Here is a 26,908-nt window from a genome sequence, read left to right on the forward strand (position 1 = left end):
CTAGGTAATGTCACAACCTGAGAAGGCTAGTGCTTCTTAGAGTTAATATACACATTCAGAATTAATTCCATAAGTGTGCTTTAATGTTTGAGAAAACATGACATAAGTTTGATCCCCTCAATGACTCTGAAAGGTAGGTTTTATATATGTGTATATATATATATATATATATACATACACACATATATATACACACACATCTTCATAAATAAAGAAACAAGGCTGGTAAGGTTAAATAACTTTCCTACCATCATATAGCTAATAAATGTTAGATGAGGGGTACAAAAACCCATAGGCCTCACCTGATTCTCCATGTAGAGCTGTCATTTGCTTCTGATGATTATCATTTGACCCATCCTCACTGATTAAGTCTGGGTCAAACTACTAGATCAATCTAGTTGCCGAGTCTGAGAGCCCTATCATAGTGTAGTGAGAATAGTGCCAGATTAGGAGTCAAGAAACCTGAGTTCTAGTACTGGGTCCACCACTAATTAGCTGTGGGTTCACTGTATTAACTTTTGTGGGCCTGAGAGTATGAAACTGTAAAATTACAGATAACATGTAGGCTAGATTAAATTGTTTCCTAAAGGATCAATTAGGTCCCTTCCAAATTTAAAATCTTATGGTCAAAGATCCTAACCTATGTATTGAAACATGGTTCAGGCTTATATAGAGGCACAAACATATTTAACTGGCTGGCAGCACATTTACATTTATCATCATTTCTCATGTGTGACTAGTAGCTGGAGAGGCAACATGGTGAGTAGGTAGAAAGATATAAGATATGAGTTCAAGTCTGGTCTCTGACACATAATGTGTGTGTGATCTTGGGCAAGACCTTTAACCTCAATGTCCCAGTCAATTGTATAAGGCTATAAATTACAGAATAGTTGAAAATTTGCAGAATCTCCTCAGTATCTGAAAGGTTTTTTCCACACTAAAGAAATTACAAAAATGTCATAAACAAAAAACAAAAAAGAAAATTCTAAATGTTTTTGAATTATGTCAAACTTTTCAAATTCAGTGTTAATTTACAGATACAGGTATACCTCATTTTATTGTGCTTCATTTTATTGAGCTTCACAGATACTGCAATTTTTACAAATTGAAGGTTTGTGGCAACTCTTTATTGGATAAGTTTATTGATGTCATTTTTTCAAACAGCAAATGTTCACCTCATGTCTCCGGGTCATCTTTTGGTAATTTTCACAATATTTCAAACTTTTTCATTATTATTATGTCTATTATTTGTGATCCTTGATATTACTATTATAACTATTTTGGGACAACACTAAACACCCATATAAGATGGCAAGACTATAGACAAGTGTTCTGAGTGCTCTAACAATGGCCATTCCCTTTCTCTACTCCTCTTCTTGGGTCTTCATAGTCCCTGAGATACAATATAGAAATTTAGTTAACTAATAACCCTATAATGGCCTCTAAGTGTTTAAGTGAAAGAAAGAGTTAATTGGCAAACTTCATTCTCATCTTATTGTAAGAATTTGCCATAGCCACCGCAATCTTCAGCACCTACCAACTTCCTTCATATAGTATTATATATAACATTCTACAATAGTTACTTATGCTCCACATTTTGGAATGGTTTTACTTGTCAAAGATTTCATTAAACTAAATGAACAATTGTTCAATGTACAATTCTAAGGTGCAATTTAACCCCAGCCAAAGAATTTCTCTTCTGAGTTTGTACACATAAGTTTTCCTTTAGACTTTATTCAAAGCATAGAAGCAACAAAGAGAATTTACCTTCTATGAAACCAGAAAAAGTTCTTTTCTAAGATTATTTCTTAGGGAAAAAATTCTCAAAAGACATTCAGCCATTCAGCAGCCTGGGAGGGGGGGTATCAGAACCATGATTTGGTGGAAAGAATCAAGGTACTGACTTGCTAAGTCAAGGAGCTGAGTCATACAAAGGCTTTATAACTATCCCTAGGTTACAAAAGTTAAGCCAGGAATTAAGCGGGGAATAAAATGAAGGCACTGCTAAGACCTACTTTCCTACTATCAAATTTAGGTTCTTTAACCATATTCCTTTAATGACATTAGAGGCATTGATTACATAGTATCAAAGAGTTAATGCATTGCATGTGTCTGTGCAATAACTGGTATTACTTATGTCTATTACTTCAAGATTTTGTCAGCTGCTTAGTGCTTACTCTGGCAACAATGGCATCAATCCCATTAGATGGTATTTTCAAGTTAGAGTAATCATGAATTCAGATTTTTAAGGTTTCATAGGAAAGAGAGGGATATCAGATGTAGAAGTAAATATAGCAAATATTTTTAAGGTGCTGTTTCATTTCTGTGGGGATTTAAAAGGCTCCAGATATTGCCACAAACAGTTAAAAGAATTTGTGAGCCATCAGGACACTGATATCTGATGAATTCCATTTTCTTTTCCCTGGAAGGCTGAGAAAATGTATACTTGCAATTGGGTAAGGAAGCTAGAGATGATGGCATCTGAATCCTAGGGGCAAGAATGGTTGCTTTTGCCTTCTTCTGTTGACTATTAGTTTTTATGCTTTCTAGCTACCATGTGGGATACAGTCATATTTTGGGAGGTTATCCCACAAAGGTGGTTGAGGGAACTGAAGAGGCTACTGAACTGACTTAAGGACAGTATCACCTGGTGAGTGATTCAGCTATTACTTTTCCTCACTGGAAAATTAATATAGTTCCATACTATCTTTCTGGAAGTTTAAGGAAAGAAGTACATAAACTAATAATAATGCTTACATTGCAACAATACAACTATGGTACCCAAAATGTCACAGAGTAAATGCTCAAAATGTCACAGAAACAGGAGAAGTAACTGGCCATGTAGCACATTTAACCATGACTCTGAGTCAGTTTTGGGTTACAAAATGCTTAGGGATTATGCCATTTTATTTGTAGGTTAAATTTTGTCTAACCTTTTCCACAATGATCAGTGATATTAATCTTGATTAGATAAGTGCAGTTTATATCAGAAAAATTAAGGCATATGGACTTTATTTGTGGGTTGTGGTAAAAATTCACTTGCTCACATAGCCTTTTCCCGAAGACCTTCTCCCGAGACCTATTTCTATAGGTCTATAATCATTAATATGTCTCCTTAACTAATCTTAAATTAGAATAATCCAGTTTTGACTTCCATGGGAAGTCATAAAACACTTTAAAAGTTAACCATTTACAGATACTATAGAAAGGTGCAAGGAAAACAATTTCTCAAGATTTGACTAGGTAAAGCATGTGTCAGGATCAGAAAAAAGAAAATGGTCTAGCTCTTCAATCATCTGTAGTTCATATACTTTAGACCAAAGAGAGCAAGTGGTAGATCCCTGACACAAGAGCATTTTTGCAAGGCAGAGAGATTCAAGAGAATAGAATGAAATGGAATGGGATGACTTTTAGCATCTACCATAAGCCAGGAACTTTGACAAATATTATCTCATTTGATTCTCAGAACAACCCTGGGAGGAAGGTGCTATCTCCAAAGAGAGAGCATTTATGGAGGCAGCCATGAGAGCACTTTAGTTCCAAAATGAATGACAGGATTTTTAATGGCATGAATATTTACCATCTTCTTTCTTTAAAGAAGCTAGGAATTTTTTTACATTACCTTTATACCATTTTAAAAAACTTTGAGAGGCAGGGAGATGAAGAGGATTTGATTCTCTTTACTAGTTGGAATAAAATAATATTTCTTATTAAAGCTAGATTTTATTACATTCATTGGTTATTATTACAATTGTTTATTAAATCTAGAAAATAAAGAAATTATGGCATGGTTCCATGAAATCTGGCCAATGTCACTAAAATATAAACATTAAATTTCATTAAGATATCTATTTTTCCTCATTATAGATCCCTCCTTGCTCCTAATCTAAGTTAGTACAAAAAATATTGTGCTCTATGAGGTTTTTTTTTTGTTCCTTTATAACAGAATTCCTGACTACCACTACAAAGTAAATTATTTTTTTTCTCAAAGTCTCAAAGTCATTATTTTCCAGGTTAAATGCAAACCAAAGACTCTTATATAAAATTTAAATAGAGAAAGTTCATTTAGAAACTGAATATTGATTAAGATGTCTCATGGGATGCCCTATAAGTAACGTTTGTAGTAAGTATTTCCCAATGTCATTTTACATGGCAAATTCTGGTGTTTGGTCAGTGCTTTAAAATGTTGCTATTTGCAACATAAATTAAGCAGTGCATTGAAATTAATTCAAAGGAAAAATACAAATGCTATATGATCATTAGGGAGATAATTTTGGAATATTTGCTTATTTCTGGGTAGAGGAACCATTTTGGGGAACATCTTAGAATTAAAAAAATCATTTCAGCAAATAGATTCATCTTATATAATAAACTTTTATTACTAAGATTTAATTAATTTTTATTTAATTTAATAATTAAGAACTATAAAATGTTTTGAGGTCCTTCAATGAAACATGATAATTACTAGTTCATGGCCAAAGTGCTTTTATAAAAATAAGTAGTAGATCCATACAAGTGTGTGCTAAGTTAAATTCACTCAAATCTAGTATAATAAACTTTGGAAGAATAAAAACCTTTCCAAGCAGCATTAGGTGTTTAGTTTACTTCAAGTAAATAACAACTTCAACCAAGATCCTGTATAACAAAATATTTTGAGGCATTCTTTAGAATTCATTTTAATGGAATTTGGTCTCTTATAATAATATCTTGGATGCTTGCAGAATTTTCCCTTTCAAGGGTTCTGTATGCTTTTTCAGTTATTCATCTGACTAAATAATTCCTTTAAACAAAAGGTTTAAAAAGGAATAATTTTTTTCCTTTCCAAATCCCTATGAAGCAAGTGAAAGAAAATACAATTCTTATTTTACACATGGACATACGTCTGCATTTTTACCCTAAGTATTGAAACAAAAATTTGGGTTTAAAGGGTACAGGTTCTTGACTTCAGAACCATTTTATTCTTTGTTTATTTACTCTCTTCTGAAGAGATGACCAATTATCCTAGGCAAGGTCAACTCTTCTACACTTTTCCTTCATGCCATTCTCTCCTGTCTTCTCTTGCAGAATGCCTACATAATCATATGCTTTAGATCTCTAATTTCATTCTCCCTTCATATTGATTCCTTCATTGCTGCCAATATACAGAGCCAAGTCTTTCTGATCCTGAAAATAAACAAAACAATCAAAGCCAAACCCTTCACTAGACAGCTATGCTTTTAAATGATTATCCTGTATCTACTCTCTGTTTTGCAGTCAAAATATGATAAAAATCTAGCTGCACTCAGTGACTTGACTTCTCTTATTTGTTTCTGAACCCTTTGCAATCTGTTTTCCAACCTCATCATTTACCTAAAAGTTTCTTTTTTTCTTAAGGTTGTTGATTATTTTTTTTAAGTTTTTTTTTTTTTTAATCCCTTACCTTCCGTCTTGGAGTCAATACTGTATATTGGCTCCAAGGCAGAAGAGTGGTAAGGGGTAGGCAATGGGGGTCAAGTGACTTGCCCAGGGTCACACAGCTGGGAAGTGTTGGAGGCCAGATTTGAACCTAGGACCTCCTGTCTCTAGGGCTAACTCTCAATCCACTGAGCTACCCAGCTTCCCCCTGTTGATTATTTTTTAAGTATAGAAAACCACCAGAATTATCTACTGAATACAACCTCTTTTCTAAGAAGAATATATTAAATGCATTAACTAGGACCAAACCTACTCTCCTTGATGCTTTCCAACTTCCTTCTGTTTTTTTTTTTATGTGTTTTAAAAATGTTTTAAAAATATACTATTGATGATCTTTTCCCCTTTTTGGTCTCTTTACCCACAATTCTTCCAAGCTGATTTCTTTCACAAAAACCCTAACCTTTCCTAGTAAACAATAAGTAGTTAAATAAAGCAAATTCACGTATTGGTTGTATCTGAAAATGCTTGTTGCATTTTGCACCTTTAATATATCACCTCTCTGCTTAGAGGAAGGAAGTCTAAACTTAGTCATCAGTCTTCTGGCATTGTTATGAATTGGCCATCACATTTATCATAGTTCCTAAGTCATTCAAAGTTGCTTTCCTTTGCAAAACGGTTATAACCATAAAATGCTTCTCCTTGTTCTGCTCACTTCACTCCTCAGAAGATCATATGTCTCCACAGTTAACCTATCACTTCTGTCATTTTATAAGTGACAATATTATATCTATATATCATAATTTGTTCAGGCACTCCTCAATTCATAAGCCTTCAGGATTTTAATTCTTTGCTGCAAGTGTTTTTGCTAAAAGTGCTTCTATAAATAATTTTGTACAATGGTTCCTTTCCCTCTTTTCTATTTCTTTGGGATATAATTCTAGCAGGGGATGAAGGGGGTAGGCACAGGTTAGTGACATCGGAGGTACATTTCCAAATTGCTTTCCAGAATGGTTGGGATGATTCACAGCCCCACTGACAGTGCAATAGGGTACTTGACTCCCTCCCTTCTTCCTCTTCAAAGTGGTTTTCTTTTTTTTTTTTGGCCATATTTGCTAATAATTCAATATTTATATATCAATATCCATTAGAGATTGCTCTAGATTTTTCTTTCTCCGTTTTATTTCTGTTTTAGGTAACAGTTACATATGTCTAATGAAAGAAATCTGGCCCCTTCTTTCCTGATTTTTATAAATAAATTTCATTTAGAGATTTATCATAACTAACTTTTCTCATATTTATTCAAGGCCTTCACTTATTTACGTTTTTAGACAAATTACCTTTATTAGTGCAGCTAGGTGGCATTATGGATAGAGGGCTAGGAACACTTAAGTTTAATTCTACCTACAAACACTTTTACTATCCATGTAATCTTGGGCAAGTCCCTTAATCTGTGATCATCTCAATTTATTCAACTGTAAAATATGGATAATACCAGCACTTATATATCAGAATTATTGTAAGAATTCAATGAGATAGTATTTGTAATGATCTTAGCATAATGTATGTAGTAGGTGATATATAAATGCTCATTCCCCTTTTTTCTTCCCCTTTTGGTTAAATTTGTCTAAGTGTGAAAGGTACATACTAAGATCTCCAATTATAGTTTTATTGTCAACTTCTCCTTGTAATTAAATCAGTATTTCCTTTCACTACTTTGCTTATATATTTGTTTCTCATTCAACCTACCTATGAGATATAGTCATCTTTCTTAATTCTATGCTGTATTTAAATTTTATCTTTTAATTTCTTTTTTAAAAAAACCAATAAAACAGAACAAATTATAGTCAATCCCTGTGTTTATCTTTTTAAACTGTTACCCTTGAAGACAATGGAATTCTGAAGAGATATTTGTCTTTTCTTTCATTATTAAAAAATAAGCACTTCATTATCATTTAGTCTCTTCAAATTGCTGAAATATATTTGTCTTTCTATGTTTCTTTTGGTGCCTGTGTTTGTATTTCAAAATCCCACCCATCTCATTTTTAAAAATCAGCAATGTTTTAAGATCCTCTATTCTTTTAGAAATCCATTTATCCTAATAGGATTATATAGATTTGTAAAGTAAGTTATTCTTTCCTTTAGTGACTTGGTATGTATTTATTCTTCCCTCTAGATTATCATATCTAAAATTCTTTCTCATATAAAATAATTGTAGCATAGTTTTGTATGAGCACTTGAACTCTTTCTGGCTATTGTCAGTATTTTTTTCCCTTTGACCTGAATGTATAAGATTTTGGACATGACAATTTGAAATTTCTTTCAAGATGTTTATGGTAGATTTCTTCTAATTTCATTTTACTATCTGGTTCTAATAACTCTGGGTAGTTATAACAAAATATGATCTTGAGGGTTTTTTTAGCCCCCTTTTTAGGGACAGCAATGATTTTAAAATCATTTTTGTTTCTACTCTTTGACATCTTTCATATCTGCCTCATTCCCTTTACTCACAAAGCAAATCTGTAACACCAACTACGTTCCTAGGCTCATTATCACACTATTCCCAGGATACCTACTATGGTCCAGTCAAACTGGTCTTGCTATTCCTGATGTACAATATTCTATATCCTTTGTCTATGGCTTTGTGTTAGCTGTTTCACATGATTGGAATACATTTCCTCTTTATCTCTTTCCTTAACATCCCTTATTTTCTTTAAAAACTCAGCTTAGATATCATCTTTTACCTGAAACCTTTCTGGATGCCTTTAATAGTTAGTGTCCTCTTTTCCCCCCAAACCTATCTTTGATTTATTTTGCATATGTTTTTATATCCTTATATATGTATACTGTATTCTCCAAGAGACTATAAGGTGCTTGAGGGAAGAGAATATCTCCCCTTTTTTTTTTGTATTGCCAATATTTAGACTGCTCAGAGCTGTCTCTTAATAAATACTTGTTGATCAACTTACTGTTCACAAACACAGCAAACCGTAGGAAGGACAAGTAACGCTCCCCTTCAATAGGATTCCAGCCAATGTCAGGATATCCCCTGGCCAAGAGCATGGGGCAGCTTTGCAGACCACAGCCTGCCAAGTAAGTCACCACCTGTAATGCACGATAGAAGGGTAAATATATGCGTATATTTGTTTACAGAGAGTGCTATGAATACCTATAGATAATATAGGAACCAGAGGAATTTCTCCTTTTCATTGGCTAAGTAGAAGCACCGTGGATATGAAATTCAATGTGCTTTGATCAAAATGCTCTGTCCATGTTTGTTTCTTTTTTTATTATTTTTTAAAACCCTTACCTTCTGTCTTAGAATCAATACTTTGTATTGGTTCCAAGGCAGAATAGTGGTAAAGGCTAGGCAATGGGGGTCAAGTGACTTGTCAAGGGTCATACAGCTAGGAAGTGTCTGAGGCCAGATTTGAAACCAGGACATCCTGTCTCTGGGCCTGGCTCTCAATTCACGGAGCTACCCAGCTGTTCCCTCCATTTCTGTTTTTAAAAGGAATGATTTCTAATCAAGTGAAAATACTTTCAACTTCCTTGCATTAAAATATAATTGAAATATAATAGACAGATTTTTATTCAGTAATCATTTCCTAAGTCTCCCTATGGTTCTAAGGAAGTAGAGTAAAGTAAAGAATTCTGTCCAGTAATATATAGAAGCTCAATGACCTCTTTTTTAAAACCCTTACCTTACATCTTAGAAGTGACACTTAATGTCAGTTCCAAGGGGAACGGAAGTAAGGCTAGGAATTTGGGGTTAAATGGCTTGCCTAGGGTCTCACAGTTAGGAATTGTCTAAGGACAGATTTAAACCAAGTACTTTCCATCTTCAGGCCTGACTGGCTATCCACTGAGCCATGTAGCTGCCTCCCAATGACCTCTGTGAAGATGGATTGACTCTCCCTTTGCCTACTTTTAAATTTAATCAACCAAAAGTGTAGATACCCCTACTTAACAGTAAGTAGGGAGGATTCATAAGTCACTCGCTAAAGTGGGTGACAACTCAGAAATGACTGAACACCACCTGGGCAGTGCTAAGCAAATTTAAAGACTGTAATTGGTTCCTGTAAAGCAGAGGAAGGGACAGGAAGTGACATAAACAGGACTATAAAAGGTGATGAACTTCCTATCCAAAAGGTTTTCTTCCTCAATTTTCAGGATGGAGGATCTTGGACTGGGACTGTGGCTTGGAACTACAACTTGGACCTGGGACTCTGGATCTTTGACTGATTCTGGTAAGACTATTCCTGGATCTTCTCCTTTGGAGCTTCTACCAGAGTGAGTGAGAAGTGGACCCTCTTTTCCTGGCTTCTGGAAAGGTCAGAAAGTTTAGTTCTGGAGAGGCCTTCCTCTCTAAGAGAAGGCATATGGGAGGAACTCTTGTTTGATTTACCACCCGACCCTCTGGTTGGGGTTAACAAGTTCTGCCTGAGTTGAATGAGCACTGGAGCAAATATTTAGTGTGGTAGGATAGACATCTTCTCTACCCTCTTTTTAATTTCTCTACTTTCATTCTTTCCACCTCCTTGTAAATAAAGCTCCTGAAAGTCAATGTTTTTATTTTTTTAGGTTTCAGTTTCTTTATTTTTAGAAACATTTATTTGATTAAGAAAAACTTTCCACGGTTACATGATTCATGTTCTTTCCCTCTGCTCCTCCTACCACCCCTCCCATAGCCAACAAGCAATTCCACTGGCTTTTACATGTGGAGGTCATTCCAGTTCACATGGAATTCCTCCAGTTCATTATTCCTTTGAGCACAATAGTATTCCATCACCAAAATATACCACAATTTGTTCAGTCATTTCCCAATTGAAGGGCATCCCCTCATTTTCATAATTTTTGCCACCACAAAAAGCACAGCTATGAATATTCTTGTACAAGTCTTTTTCCTTATTATCTCTTTCAGGTATAAACTGAGCAGTGCTATGGCTGGATCAAAGGGCAGACAGTCTTTTATCACCCTTTAGGCATAGTTCCAAATTGCCTTCCAGAATGGCTGGATCAATTCACAACTCCACCAGCAATGCATTAATATGTCTCAATTTTGCCACATCCCCTCCAAGATTCATTACTTTCCTTTGCTGTCATGTTAGCCAATCTGCTAGGTGTGAGGTGGTACCTCAGAGTTGTTTTGATTTGCATTACTCTGATTATAAGAGATTTAGCACACTTTTTCATGTGCTTATTAATAATTTTGATTTCTTTATCTGAAAATTGCCTATTCATGTCCCTTGCCCATTTATTGATTGGGGGAATGGCTTGATTTTTTGTACAATTGATTTAGCTCTTTATAAGTTTGAGTAATTAGACCTTTGTTGGAGGTGTTTGTTATAAAGATTTTTTCCCAATTTGTTGCTTCCCTTCTAATTTTGGTTGCATTGGTTTTGTTTATATAAAATCTTTTAAATTTAATATAATCAAAATTATTTATTTTATATTTTGTGATTTTTTCTAACGCTTTCTTAAAAACTTAAAAACTTTCCTTTTCCAAAGATTTGACAAGTATACTATTCTGTGTTCACCTAATTTACTTATAGTTTCCTTCTTTATATTCAAGTCATTTAACCATATTGAATTTATCTTGGTGTAAGGTGTGAGATGTTGATCCAAACCCAATCTCTCCCATACTGTCTTCCAATTATCCCAGCAGTTTTTGTTAAATAGTGGACTTTTGTCCCTAAAACTGGGATCTTTGGGTTTTTCATAGACAGTCTTGCCAAGGTCACTTACCCCCAAGTCTATTCCAGTGATCCTCCTTTCTGTCTCTTAGCTAGTACCATATTGTTTTGATGACTGTTGCTTTATGATATAGTTTGAGATCTGGTACTGCTAGGCCACCTTCCTTCTCATTTTTTTTTCCATTATTTCCCTGGATATCCTTGATCTTTTGTTCTTCCAAATGAATTTTGTTATGGTTTTTTCTAATTCAGTAAAAAAAGTTTCTTGGTAGTTTGATGGGTATGGCACTAAATAAGTAAATAAGTTTGGGTGGGATTGTCATTTTTATTATGTTAGCTCATCCTACCCAAGAGCAATTCATGGTTTTCCAATTATTTAGATCTAGTTTTAATTGTGTGGAAAGTGTTTTGTGGTTGTGTTCATATAGTTCCTGTGTTTGTCTTGGCAGATAGATTCCTAAGTATTTTATGTTGTCTAGGTTGATTTTAAATGGAATTTCTCTTTCTAATTCTTGCTGCTGAGATGTGTTGTAAATATATAGAAATGCTGATGACTTATGTGTGCTTAGTTTGTATCCTGCAACTTTGCTAAAGTTTTTGATTATTTCCCCTAACTTTTTAGTTGAATCTCTAGTATCCTTTAAGTAGACCATCATATCATTTGCAAAGACTGATAGTTTGGTCTCCTCATTGCCTATTTTAATATTTTCATTTTCTTTTTCTTCTCTAATTACTCTACTGCTAGTGTTTCTAGTACAATGTTTATAGTACAACACTAAATAATAGTGGTGATAAATGACATCTTTGTTTCATTCTTTTTTTTTAAATCCTTTCCTTCTGTCTTTGAACCAATTCTGCAAATTGGTTCAAAGACAGAAGAGTGGTAACAACTAGGCAATGGGGGTTAAGTGACTTGCCCAGGGTCACACATTTAGGAAGTGTCTGAGGCCAGATTTGAACCTAGGATTTCCTGTCTCTAGGCCTGGCCCTCAATCCACTGAGCTACCCAGCTGTCCCCTTCATTCTTGATCTTATTGGGAATGCTTCTAATTTATTCACATTGCAGATGATGTTTGTTGATAGTTTTTGGCATTATACTGTTTATTATTTTTAGGAAAGGCCCTTCTATTCCTATACTTTCTAGTGTTTTCAATAGGAGTGAGTATTGTATTTTGTCAAAGGCTTTTTCTGCAACTATTGAGATAATCATCTGATTTTTGTTGGTTTTCTTGTTGAATGGTCAATGATGTGGATGGTTTCCCTGATATTGAACCATCCTTGCAGTCCTGGTATAAATTCCACCTTATCATACTGAATAACCCTCATGATCACTTGCTGGAGTCTTTTTGCATTTATGTTCATCAAGGAGATTGGTCTATAGTTTTGTTTCTCTGTTTTTGAACTGCCTGACTTTGGAATCAGTACCATATTTCTGTCATAAAAGGAATTAGGTAGAACTCCTTCTTTGCTTATTATGTTAAATAGTTTGTTTAATATTGGGATTATTTCTTCTTTGAATGATTGTTAGAATTCATTCACTTGTGAATTCATCAGGACCTGGGGATTTTTTCTTAGGAGGTTCTTTGATAGATTGCTTAATTTCTTTCTACAGGATTATTTAAGTATTCACTTTCTTCTATTATATAGGCAAGTAATATTTTTGTAAATATTCATCCATATCACCTAGATTGGCATTTATTAATTCAATGGTTATTTCACTTTTGAGTTTATTAATTTCCCCTTTAATTTTTAGGATCTCTAGTTTTCACCTGGAGATTTTTAATTTGTTCACACTTTTGATTTTTTTGATTCACATGTCCAATTTGTTGACCTTTGCCCTCCATAATTTGTTAATATATGAACTGTAGGATATAAATTTCCCTCTGAGTACTGCTTTGGCTGCATCCCATAGATTTTGAAAAGCTGTCTCATCATTGTCATTTTCTTCAATGAAATTATGAACTGTTTCTATGATTTGTTCTTTAACTGATTTTGGAGAATCATATTATTTAATTTCCAATTAATTTTTTATTTGGCTCTCCATATACCCTTGTTAATTATTATTTTTATTCAATTGTGATCTGAAAAAGTTGTATTTATTATTTTTGTTTTTTTGTACTTGTTTGCCATGTTTTTATGCCCTAGTACATGGCCGATCTTTGTGAATGTATCATGAACTGCTGAAAAGAAGGTGTATTTCTTTTTCTCCCTATTTATTTTTCTCCATATATCTATTAGCTCTAATTTTTCTAAGGTTTCATCCACATCTATTACCTCTTTCTTATTTATTTTTTGGTTTGATTTATCTAGATTTGATAGAGCAAAGTTCAGGTCTCCCACTAATATAGTTTTACTATCTATTTCCTCCTTCAGCTGCTCCTTTAGAAATCTGGATGCTATACCATTCGGTGCATACATGTTGATTAATTATATTTCCTCATTGTCTATACTGCCTTTTATCAGGATGTAATTACCTTCCCCATCTCTTTTAACTAGGTTTATTTTTACTTTGGCTTTGTCAGATATCATGATTGCAACTCCTGTCTTCTTTTTCTCAGGTGAGGCCCAATAGATTTTGCTCCAACCTTTAATTCTAACCTGTGAATGTCTACCCACCTCATGTGTGTTTCTTATAGACAACATATGGCAGGATTTTGGTTTCAAATCCACTCTGCTATTTGCTTTTGTTTTATGGGCGAGTTCATCCCATTCACGTTTAAAGTTATGATTGCCACTTGTATATCCCCCAACATTTTGATATCCTCTCCTAGTTCTGCCCTTTCTTCTTTTGCTATATCCTTTTAAATCAGTGGTTTGCTTTTAATCAGTCCACCTAAATCCCCCTTTATTATGCTTCCCTTTCCACCCCTCCCTTTTTATTCCCTTCTACTTATTTTTTAGGGTCCCTTAAGTTCCCTCCCTCCTCTATTTTCCTCCCTTTTTGTACTCCCCACTCTACTCCCCTCCTTGGTTTTCCTTTTTCTCTTTCCCTGTAGCATAAGATAGAATTCGATACCCCCAATGGATCTAGATGCTCTTCCCTCTCAGAATTGATTTCACTGAGAGTAAGGTTTAAGTATTACCTATTAGCACTCTTTTCTTCTCCTTCTTATATAATAGTATTCTTCCCCTCCCCTTCCAATGTGCCTTTTTGTGTGATATAGATTATCCTATTTGTCTTATTTCTTCAAGTTTCTCTTGGTGCCATCTTCTATTAACCCCCCCTCCCTTTTCCTTTTTTTTTCAAATCATATTATACCATTTATTACCCCAATCTCTACCTGTGAATGATTCTTTTAATTACTATAATAGTGAATATAATTTTAAGAGCTATAAATAACATTTTCCCATATATTAACATAAACAATTTGATCTTCAATTAAAGAAGAAAATTTAAATAAAAACTTTTCTTTTTCTCTTTCCCTTCTATTTCTTATTTACCTTTTCATGTTTCTCTTGATTTTTGTGTTTGGATATCAAACTTTCTACTTAGTTCTGATGTTTTTTTTACAAATACTTGGAAATCTTCTATTTTGTTGAATGTCCATATTTTCCCCTGGAAGTATATAGTCAGTTTTGATGGGTTGATCCTTGGTTGAAGACCCAATTCTCTTGCCTTTCTGAATATCATATCCTAAGCCTTGTGGTCCTTTAGTGTGGAAGCTGCCAGATCTTGTGTAATCCTGATTGGTGCACCCTGATATCTGAATTGTCTTTTTTTGGCTTCTTGTAAAATTTTCTCCTTAGCATGGAAGCTCTTGAATCTGGCAATTACATTCTTGGGGGTTGTCTTTTGAGGATTTAGTGTAGAAGGTTTTCTATGAACTCTTTCAATGTCTCTTTCCCCCCCTTATTCAAGAACATTGGGGCAGTGTAGTATGATGTCAAGATTTCTTTTTATTTCTGGGTTTTCAGGTAGACCAGTGATTCTCAAATTGTTCAAGACTGGTTTTCCTGATCTATCATCTTGTCAGTGTTTTTATGTTTTCTTTTGTTTTGTCAGTCTTTTGACTTTGCTTTATTAATTCTTGCTGTTTTACAAGACCATTGGTTTCTAATTGCCTGATTCTGGTCTTTAACGCCTGGTTTCATGATTTCCCTTTTTGGTTTGGTCTATCCTGCTTTTTGTGGCTTCCAGCTGTTTCTCCAATTGGGAATTCCTGTCCTTTAAACTATTATTATCTTTTAAAAAGTATTTCCCACTTTTCTTGCCAAAATCCTTCCATCTTTTTTATAAGCTCTGATTTAAATTCTTCAAAAGCTTTTGGTCAATTTCCTTTTTTGGGGAAGGTTTTGATGCATTTATTTGTATGCCCTCTTCTGTTATTTCCTCTGTAGTCTGGATTTTTCCTCCATTAAAATTATCTAGGGCCAATGCCTTCTTCTAGTTTTTCTTGGTGTTGGAAAGTTATTTTTCCTGGGCATTGTTTGCCATCACTATGGTGGTTTTTCCTTCCCTTTCTAGTCAGAAGTCTGAGTGAGGAAGGCAGGCTCTCTGTATATGGAGCTAAAGAGTGTGGTTTTTTTCCTGAGGCCACATCTTGAGTCTCTTCAGCCTCTATTGTTTATTGCCCTTCTATGTGTTATCTCTGTGTGGGTGCCCAAGGTCTGAGCTCTTCAGCCTGCTGGGGTCTCAAGTGTAGCTGCTCTCAGGGATAGGTCTTTGGTGGTCTTATTCAGCTGCCAAGGACCTAGAGGTTCCCCTCACTTGCTCACTGATTCTAGAGCACTTATTCTTATTCTGGCTCTGTAGATGGGCTGGGGAAGGGTTGATCAGCTCAAATTTTGGTGGAAGCTATTTCACCCCCTTATAGTGTGGAAATGCCCAAATCCCACATACCTTCAATGCTGCACCCTACTGTAGAGTACCTTTGTTTATATGAATTTGTTTTTTTTACCTTTTGAGGTAGTCTCTATTGATAGGTGTTGAGAAGAGGAAGAGCTCTGGGTCTACACTGCTGCCATGTTTACCTGGAAGTCCAAGGGAGGACTTTAATTCCTTCTCCTAAATTTTTTCCTGACAAGAATATCACTAAAATTAAAAAATATCCTCATAAAATTTGACAGTTTTCTAGACATTTTCCAGGCCTCTTTAGTTTCCTTTTCTATACCATGAAAAAAATTAATAAAGTGTAAGTCAACTCTAGAGATGACTGGTAAGTTGTATAGTCACTCTTTGAAGTAGTCTCATCCCAGAATGTCCTTATTTTTATCTCTATAAGAAGAGGGAGTAGCCAAGTAGCTCAGTGGATTGAGAGCCAGGCCCAGAGACAGGAGGTCCTGGGTTCAAATCTGACCTCAGACACTTGCTAGTTGTGTGACCCTTAACTTAACCCTCATAGCCTAACCCTTACCATTCTTCTGCCTTGGAACCAATATGCAATATTGATTCTCAGATAGAAAGTAAGGGTTAAAATTTTTTAAAAAAGAATAAGAAAACATTTTTGTTCCTTGTAATGCCCTTTTGGGGAAAACTTGTCAGGTGACTATAGTGAAATCTCATTCTTCAATTGAATGAAATCCATTTAATAATAGGATTACTAAATACTGTAGCTTAAAAGTGACCATAGAAATGATCTACTCAAGTGCCACTAGTCCTAGAGATTGGAGGTCCTGAGTTAAAATCTGATCTTAGACACTTCCTAGACATACACATGCATAGTGTGACACTAGTCAAGTCACTTGACTCCCATTGCCTAGTCCTTATTGTCCTTCTGCCTTGGAACCAATACCTAATATTGATTCTAAGATGGGAGGAAAAGTAATTTAAAAATTATCTAACCTAATCTCCTCACTTTAATGATGAGTAAATTGAGCCAAGAGAATTTAGGTGACTTTCCTATGGTTACAAAGCAAAAATTAAAAGAGTCTTAATTCAAACCAAGGTTTTCAGAATTTAAGGCCAAATCTTTTGAAAGACTAATTCCTCTGGAATGATGAACAGGATGATTTCAGAAAGAGTTGGAAAGACCTACATGAACTGATGCAAATGAAATAAGCAGAATCAGGAGATCATTATACATAGGATAATGGTTAAAAATTTGGTTTGACAAAAATAATGTTTTAATAAAAAGAAGTGTGGTTGTTGTATATAAAATTAATTTCTTAAGTCAAAATGCTGTTTAGTAGATTTATTTACAGCAAGGTAGAGATATTAAAGTAGGAAATATAGGAAGGAGGCAGAAAATATTGCCTAGCTAAAAATACCCTAATTCCTAATCCTAGTGCCTCCCACTGTGAATGCAAATCCCACCAGTCCAAGAGAACATCTCCAGTCAGGTGTTCCAACAACCAAAAAAAGACTCCAAAGAGGCTGGGCCAAAAAGGGAAGTCTCTCACACCAAGGAGGCAAGAGTCTCACCCAAGTAAGCATCCCACTTTAGCCTGAATCTCCAATGTATGAAGCCAAATATTCACCAGAATCCAAAGTCTGGATCAGGAAGCTGAAATCCAAAAAGCCAAAAGATGCTGAAAACTGCAGAGAACCTTTGGTGCATACAAAGCCAAGAATGCCAAGAATGCCAAGAATCCCACCAGAGCTCACGCTCCTGAAGGTAAGAGCCACCAAGAATGGCCTCAGAATTTGCCAAGCAATGAAGAGAGTAAGAATCAAGAGCTCAAGAAATGAAGAGCCCAAGAATGCGCCAAGCATTGAATGAACTTGAATGTCTCTCAGGCTCCTGTTATATACAGTTTTCTCCACTCATCAGCTCTCCTCCTCACATCTCAGGAATCAAACACAGCCTTTCGATTTGCCTAGCACTGGGGAGTGGTGGGGGGGGCAGGGTTGGGGGCAATGCTTGTAGCCTATTAGGGTGTGGACTTTCTTTGTTAGGGACTTACTAAATGTCAAGTAGGAATATTTTAAGTTCTTGATTGGCTAACTTAAAATAGACAAAGGGAATAAAAATTTCACTTTCATAATAGTAATGGTAATATTGTGGAATGATCAACGTAGACTTTGCTTCTAGCAGAATTACAATGATTCAGGACAATTCTGAGGGCTTATGAAAAAGAATGCTGTCTACCTCCAGAAAAAGAATTGCTGAAGTAGAAACGCAGATGAAAACATGATTTATCACTTGTTTATTTTGGTATATGTTTTGGGGTTTTGGTTCTAAAAGACTATTTACAAAAATGAATAACATGGAAATGTGTTTTATGTGATAATACATGTATAACCCAGTCTGAATTGCTTGTTAGCTCCTGGATGGGGGAGGGAAAAAAGGAGAGAGGCAATATAGATCATATAATTTTGGAAAAGTTATGTGGAAATTTTTTAATAAAAGTAGTGACTAGGCAAAGTGGCCTTTCAAAGAAAAGAAAAAGACATTCCTTTGTTACAGGAAAATGCACCATTTTAAAAGGGAAGCAATGTCTATAATATTTTGAACACAGTCTCAATGTTCCATTCTCATGGTGCCAGATAGTTTCCAGGACTACCAGGTGCTGCTAATTCCATTCCAGATTTTAATTTCCAACCCAGCAAATCTACATTCTTCTCTAATAAATTTTCTAAGGTGGTCTATTTCCTAGCACATTTTAAGAATTTTATGATTTTTTTAGAGTAGTATCATTTCAAAGGCTAAATCAAGACTATCAGCACATACTACATCTGTGATAAGTACCTTCCTTAAAGATACCTTACTAACTATTTTTTTTTTCCAAATGAAAGGGAGAAATATGAATTGCTATCTCTCCACTGGTACTACTGGTAACCAGAAAAATCCAAATTATTGATTTACTTTTAGATTTATTTACAGTAGAGTTTGACTAAGGTTAAGTCCTTTGAGAATACATGCCACAGAAAAGCACAGCTTGTGAAGATTAAATAAGTCCTAATATATGCTGGTTGTAGGAATTTTCATAACATTCTGAGTCAAAAAAGGTCACATTCCATCCCCTAGATATAAGTTTTGAATGGTCTGCCTTTATTACATTGCCCTTATTGTCTAAATTTCTCCTCCTCCCCAACCGGGTGTTTCTCTTTCACTTTCAAAGATGGGAAGGCTAATCCTTGAAGCAGTAATTTTCTTGAAAGGAAATAATTCCCAGCCATAATCCCCTAAAATATTGTTTGATGTGATAATTTCTGATAGAATTTGTAAATTTAATATTAATAATTTATAGCAAAAAGAAAAGTTAATTGATGACTTTATAACACTAGCCAGATAGTTCACTTGATTAGAAGAGAGTACTAATGTAACCAAGGTTATTAGTTTAATTTTGTAGCCCCAATCCCTCATTAGCCCTTTAGCAAATGCCACTGGTCACAAAGGGGAAAGGATATGACTATATCTCTGTAAAATTATTTACATCAGAGGAAAATAACTTAAATATGTGTAAAAGAATACTGCTTGAGCTTTACAGATATATTGATAACCCAGAGAATCATAGAGGGCTGTGTGAGACTGACTTTATCAATAAAGTATGGCTTGGAAAAACTAGCAAACTTGGAGAATGAGAGTGAATAAATCTAGTTGAAGTAACTATGGAATCTTATACCAGCTTCCTTGGTCCCTGGGACCTTATTGGGGGCCAAGTGTTGGGAGAAGGGTCTCAATGAGAGACAGTGGCAGAATAGAGTGAAGGGTTAAAAACAGAGAGGCATTCATAGTGGCAGGTTTTAACAGTCCTGGTTTATTCCATCATGCTTCTCTGGCAGAGCCAGAAGCGATGTATATATCCTATTCTCCTGTGAGAACCAACGTAGCCCATCATGGGAATCAGACAGTCAACAAAAATAATTTTTTTTATTTGGTCAATTTCAAACATTATTCCTTGGTTTCAAAAAATCATTTTCTATTCCTCCCTCCTTTCCCCCCACCCCTCCCATAGCTGACGCGTAGTTTCACTGGGTATTGCATGTGTTCTTGATCAGAACCCATTTCCATGTTGTTGGTATTTGCACTAGGATGTTCATTTAGAGTCTATATCCCCAATCGCATCCCCTTTGACCCATGTCATTAAGCAGTTGTTTTTCTTTAGTGTTTTTACTCATACATTTTTTCCTCTGAATGTGGATAGTGTTTTTTCTCCTGTAACCCTCTGGCTTGTTAAGGATCAATGCATTCCCACCAATGGAGGAGTCCATTACATTTGATTGTATAACAGTGTATCAGTCTGTGTGTACATTGTTCCCCTGGTTCTGCTCCTTTCACTCTGCATCACTTCCTGGAGGATGTTCCAGTTCCTATGGAATTCCTCCACTTTATTATTCCTTTGAGCACAATAGTATTCTATCACCAACATATACCACAATTTGTTCAGCCATTTTCCAATTTTTTGCTACCACAAAGAGCGCAGCTATGAATATTCTTGTATATGCCTTTTTCCTTATTATCTCTTTGGGGTACAAACCCAGCAGTGCTATGGCTGGATCAAAGGGCAAACAGTCTGTCAGTGCCTTTTGGGCATAGTTATTTAGAAATTTCCTTTAGAAAGTGATATAACGATTGAACTAATAAATAAGACTAGAAGCTGGTATTTTGAAAAAAAACAAACAAAATAGACAAAGCACTGGTCAATCTAATTTAAAAAAGGAAAGAAGAAAACCAAATTAACAGTATCATAGGGGGTAGCTGGGTAGCTCAGTGGATTGAGAACCAGGCCTAGAGATGGAGGTCCTAGGTTCAAATCCGGCCTCAGGCACTTCCCAGCTGTGTGACCCTGGGCAAGTCACTTGACCCCCATTGCCTAGCCCTTACCACTCTTCTGCCTTGGAGCCAATACACAGTATTGACTCCAAGACGGAAGGTAAGGGTTTAAAAAAAAAACAGTATCATAGACAAAAAGGGGGACCTCACCTCCAATGAAGAGGAAATTAAGACAATCATTAAAAACTATTTTTCCCAATTATATGGCAATAAATATGCCAATCTAGATGATATGGATGAATATTTACAAAAATATAAATTGCCTCGATTAACAGAAGAAGAAATAGAATTCTTAAATAATCCCATATCAGAAAAAGAAATCTAACAGGCCATCAAAGAACTCCCTAAGAAAAAATCCCCGGGGCTTGATGGAATCACAAGTGATTTCTATCAAACATTCAAAGAACAGCTAATCCCAATTCTATACAAACTATTTGACAAAATAACCAAAGAGGGAGTGCTACCAAATTCCTTTTATGACACAAATATGGTACTGATTCCAAAACCATGCAGGTCAAAAATGGAGAAAGAAAACTACAGACCAATCTCCCTAATGAACATACATGCAAAAAACTTAAATAGGATGCTAGCAAAAATATTCAGGAGGGCTATTCACTATGATCAAGTAGGATTTATACCAGGAATGCAAGGATGGTTGAATATTAGGAAAACCATCCACATAATTGACCATATCAACATGCAAACCAGCAAAATCAAATGATTATCTCAATAGACTCAGAAAAAGCCTTTGATAAAATACAACACCCATTCCTATTAAAAACACTAGAAAGTATAGAATAGATGGGTCTTTTCTAGAAATAATAAACAGTATATGTCTAAAAGCATCAGCCAAAATCATCTGCAATGGGGATAAACTAGATGCATTCCCAATAAGATCAGGAGTGAAACAAGGATGCCCACTATCACCTCTATTATTTAACATTGTACTAGAAACACTAGCAGTAGCAATTAGAGAAGAAAAAGAAATTGAGGGTATTAAAATTGGCAATGAGGAGACCAAGCTATCACTCTTTGTGGATGATCTGATGATCTACTTAAAGAATCCTAGAGAATCAACTAAAAAGCTAGTCGAAATAATCAACAACTTTAGCAAAGTCACAGGATATAAAATAAACCATAAGTCATCAGCATTTCTATATATCTCCAACACATCATAGCAGCAGTGATTAGAAAGAGAAATTCCATTTAAAATCACTCTAGACAATATAAAATACTTAGGAATCTATCTGCCAAGACAAATACATGAACTACATGAACACAACTACAAAACACTTCCCACACAACTAAAACTAGATCTGAGCAATTGGAAAACCATTAACTGCTCATGGCTAGGACTAGCTAACATAATAAAAATGACCATCCTACCCAAACGTATCTATTTATTTCATGCCATACCCATCGAACTTCCAAAAAACTTTTTTACTGAATTAGAAAAAACCATAACAAAGTTCATTTGGAAGAACAAAAGATCAAGTATATCCAGGGAAATAATGAAAAAATATGCAAAGGAAGGTGGCCTTGCAGTCCCAGATCTCAAACTATACTATAAAGCAGTGGTCATCAAAACAATTTGGTATTGGCTAAGAGACAGAAAGGAGGATCAGTGGAATAGACTTGGGGTAAGGGACCTCAGCAAAACAGTCTATGACAAATCCAAAGATCCCAGCTTTTGGGACAAAAATCCACTTTTCAATAAAAACTGCTGGGAAAATTATAAGACAGTGTGAAAGAGATTAGGCTTAGACCAACACCTCACACCCTACACCAAGATAAACTCAGAATGGGTGAATGACTTGAACATAAAGAAGGAAACTATAAGTAAATTAGGTGAACACAGAATAGTATACATGTCAGATCTTTGGGAAGGGAAAGATTTTAAAACCAAGCAAGATTTAGAAAGAGCCACAAAATGTAAAATAAATAATTTTGACTACATCAAATTAAAAGGGTTTTGCACAAACAAAACCAATGTAACCAAAAATCAGATGGGAAATAACAAATTGGGAAACAATCTTCATAACAAAAACCTCTGACAAAGGTTTAATTACTCAAATTTACAAAGAGCTAAATAAAAATAATTTTGACTAGAAACTTTTCTTTCTGACTGGATTTCTGGAGGGAGGGGATTTTCCCTCGACTCAGTATCTTTTTCTCAAGGTTGCATTTTCTCTGCAACTCTGCCCTTTTCCTGGCCTTTTTGAGGAATGCCAGGAGTGGTGGAGGAAAGCATTTTAGGTGGATTTAATTCCTTGGCTTCCTACAATGCTTAACTTTAAGTCTCACAAGTTCTGCTGAGCATACTATTTCTCTATGTTAATCTCACCAGCTATTTCTGAAAACTTCCTGTTCAATTGTTATCTCTTGGACTTTACCAGACTTTGGTCTTAAGACTCAGGGGCCACTGTATTACTAAAACCTTGAGACTGAGTTACTTCATTCTTACACATCAATGCTACTGTACAAAATAAGTACTGTGAAGATTGGATTTAGCTATCTCCTGATTGTAACAATGAAGATATTTAGCTCTTTATTGTGAAGATAAAATTGTAATCTCCTGATTGTAACAATGAAGGTACTTAGCTCTTCCTTTATAGTAAAGCTAGAATTGTAAGCTACAATCTATTTTTAGATTTTAACTACAAAAAGGTGTTAAATAACTACAAAAGGTGAATTAACCACAAAAAGTTGTTAAGTAACTACAAGTAACCCCAAAAGATAAAATCTATCCAGAGAAAGTGAGAACTAAAGAATGGACAGTCCTGGAGAAAATCTAACCAAAGAAGGAGAGAACTAAAGAATGGGCAGTCCTGGAGAAAAGCATCTGCTGTGATTGGTAGATATGAAAATTTAGAGGAGGTGACACAAGAGAAAAAGGTCTTTAAATAGAGGAAAAAAAGACTGAAGCGGACAGTCACCTAGGTTTGGAGTGAAGGATCAGTCATTCAGAGCTGAAGGGAAGATAGATATTCTTAGATTCGTAAGGACATTTGGCCACTGACTCAGAGAAGTGACTAGAAGACCAACACCCAGACTTCTTTTAGACCTTTGGTGAGTGAAAGCTAACTTAGTGACCCCACCTTTCTGGAGGAGTTAAGCCTCCACTAAAGGCCCAACTTTTTGAGATTTTCTTCCCCTGGCTGGGGCTTAGAAATTCTAACTGATAGCAGAAGAAGCCAGAGTTCTCTCTCTCTCTCTCTCTCTCTCTCTCTCTCTCTCTCTCTCTCTCTCTCTCTCTCTCTCTCTCTCTCTCTCTCTCTCTCTCTCTCTCTCTCTCTCTCATTGCTTAACATCTTCCTTCTATTGTAAATATTGTAAATAAACCAACATAAATTCCATTTACTTTCGTAATTCATTTTGGGATTTAGAAATCAAATCCCTGGCAACCACCTAATTAATATATTTCAGAGTCCACAATTAATTCTAACAGCACCAAAGAGCTTTTGTCTTATACCTAGCAGATCTTGCACTTTGTAATCCCAAAACTTTGTTTCTGGAACTGTCCACAATTCTAGCCCCTTCTCCCACCTTCCTTTGTTAGAAAAGCATATATTCTGCTGCCTGACCTTTCAAAATCTGAGCTTTTATCATTAGGCTAATTGCTACCCATGTGCATGTAGTTTCTTTCTTAAAGATTATACTGATTTTAAAAGTATCTTATCTCATGCATGTGTCTCTTGGGTAATCTTCCATTTGGGAACAGAGGGACTTGGGTCCTGTAGGGGTTGGTGCTTGGCACAATATCCCCTCAGGTGTGCTCCCCTTGGAGGAAGAGGGATCTAAGTTCTATAGACATCATGCCTCAGTTTATAAACACATGAATGTCAGTGCCATATTTCTATGGATAGGTATTCTTTATATAACTATTCTAAATATAAACATATTTCTGACTTCTCCAATTTTAGTCTACAAGTTGTCTGAGAGTTGGTAACTTATTAACATTTCTTAGTTGACAGTTCAGTGTTATTTTTTCCAAACAGGTATACAACACATGCTTGCTGATGGTGTCCATGCATACAAATACATAAACAAATATTTATGGTATGTTCACTTCAGCATATAATATAGAGTCAATTACCATACAGCTATTATTATATCCATATAATTACTTTTCTTTTAAGGCTGCTAAGATATATATCTTTCTGATGGGAACTCTCTTGGGTTGACTTTTCATTCATTCATACATATTGAGCATGTAATAAGTACTTACTCTGTGCTAAGAATACAAAGAAAAAGTGAAAAACTCTTCATCAAGGATTTAAGATTCTATTTTCTTTGCTTTTGATGTATAAACCATAACACCCTTACCTTTTCAAGGTCTGGCTCCTCCAAGCCTAGTGCTAGTTCATTGTTATCCATGACTGATGAGGCTGCCACATCTAGTGGGGTAGAACCCCTCATTGCTGGTGAGGCTGCAGAAAGACAAGACAGAACAAAGAGAAGCCAAACAACATTGCCCGCAAGGTATAGGTGGGAGAGAACAACTTATATGGGAAACTAGATTCCTGGTCTATTTTATACCAATGGGAGTCATCCTCCATTTGTAAAAAAATGGCAATTTGAATAGCTTTTTGTTTTGTTTTATCATTATCTTTTTCATCTTACACTGAATTGAGAAGAAATGTATGATTCAATCACTGTTAAGAATGCTTCTTCAGATATAAAGGGTCACCATTGTTTTAAGTTCCCCCCCCCTCTCTCCACAGCAGGGAATTTCAGAGAAACTCTATTCAGTGTCTGCAATTATTGTCCCCATTTTACAGATGGGGAAACTGAAGAAAGTAAATGTCAAGTCTTAATTGGTTGGAATATAGTAGCAATCAGGTGTCCTATATCCTAACATTTTAGTTGACCTATATATGTCCCACTTAATTCTGGAGGGCATAAAATTATTGCTTTCTATATTTTAAAATCTCCAAAATCTTTTAATTGACTTGCTTTATTCTTAGGCTGGAATAAATGAGGAAATAATTTCTGTCTTCAGTAAATAATATCAAACAAAATCATATCACAAACTAGTGCTGTTTTAGGATGAAAATACTGAATACATGCAATAAATTTGAATTACATATGTTTATGTAGTCATATACATGTATATACAATTAATATATTTTAGTTATATACATAATTCTACTTGAATTTATCTCATAGAAATAACCCTGAATTCTCAAAAAGTTGCTGGATTAGTGGGTTATCAACTGTTTTGGTAGGAGTCTCTATACCAAAAAATTAAGGATCCTTGAAATATTAAAGTATGCAAATGAAATAACATTTTATCATTTACATATGAAAAATAGTTATACCTTATCACCATTAGGAAGTAAAGCATGCACTTTGAGACACTGCTTTCTACTAGAGGTGATGGATTTACCAAGGTCTATTCATATACACTCTCTATGCCAGTGTTACTAATACCTAATAACATGCATTTGTAAGCTGGTAGGATAGACACTGGAATGTGGTTCATGGCTCTGGAACAGAGAAAAAGCTATCTTGCCAAAAAACTGAACTCTTCATACTGTCATTATATCAGCATTCTTTATTCAATAGAGGAAGCCATTCCATAGATTATGCTGGCCCAACTATGCAACACACAAGACATGTGTCATTGGTCCCAAGGGAGGATGGGTTGAAATAGAAAGAATGGATAAAAACAAATCCACCATTCTAGAAAAAAATAGTATGTAGCATTAGCAACATCATCTTTGAATAGGAAGGAATGAATGCATATATGAACAGTAAAAGAAAACATTTATATTTTCTTTTAGGTCATGAATAGTCTCTCCTTTAAAAATATAAAACACATTGCTCCTTTATTGCTTCTACTGGGAGAATTGATGGTCTAACATTACATACCTAGGCCAACACTGCTATTTTCAAGTAGGTAGCTTAGATGTTCAAACATCGCTTTTTGATTTTGTCTGCTGATTCGGCAAAAATAGCAAAGGAATCGGCAACAGCTAGCAACCATCTTTGGAAAAGCAATCTGAGGGAAACACGAAAGAAAGTAATTAATCAGTGTCTGTTACAGGTTGTCACCAAATCTACTCCTAAAACACTTGCCATAAATAATCTAAGAAATAGTTCTTACAAGAAGAAAGCTCAGAGATGAATCCCTATATCCTCATCCCTTCTATTTGGTTTACA

General features: G+C 35.1%; 1 protein-coding gene across 3 annotated transcripts in view; it reads right to left on the reverse strand.

Moving 5' to 3' along the window:
* Positions 1-26,908, reverse strand: part of RYR3 (ryanodine receptor 3) — a 793,997-nt gene that overhangs the window by 210,033 nt on the left and 557,056 nt on the right. For all 3 annotated transcript variants that reach the window (XM_056810219.1, XM_056810218.1, XM_056810220.1), the window contains 3 exons: positions 26,618-26,747; positions 25,070-25,173; positions 8,361-8,496 (listed from right to left, as the gene is read on the reverse strand). In XM_056810219.1, coding sequence (XP_056666197.1) covers positions 8,361-8,496; positions 25,070-25,173; positions 26,618-26,747 — 370 coding nt within the window. The remainder of the gene's footprint in view (positions 1-8,360; positions 8,497-25,069; positions 25,174-26,617; positions 26,748-26,908) is intronic.

This window comes from Monodelphis domestica, chromosome 1, assembly GCF_027887165.1.
Source record: "Monodelphis domestica isolate mMonDom1 chromosome 1, mMonDom1.pri, whole genome shotgun sequence".
Classification (NCBI taxonomy): domain Eukaryota; kingdom Metazoa; phylum Chordata; class Mammalia; order Didelphimorphia; family Didelphidae; genus Monodelphis; species Monodelphis domestica.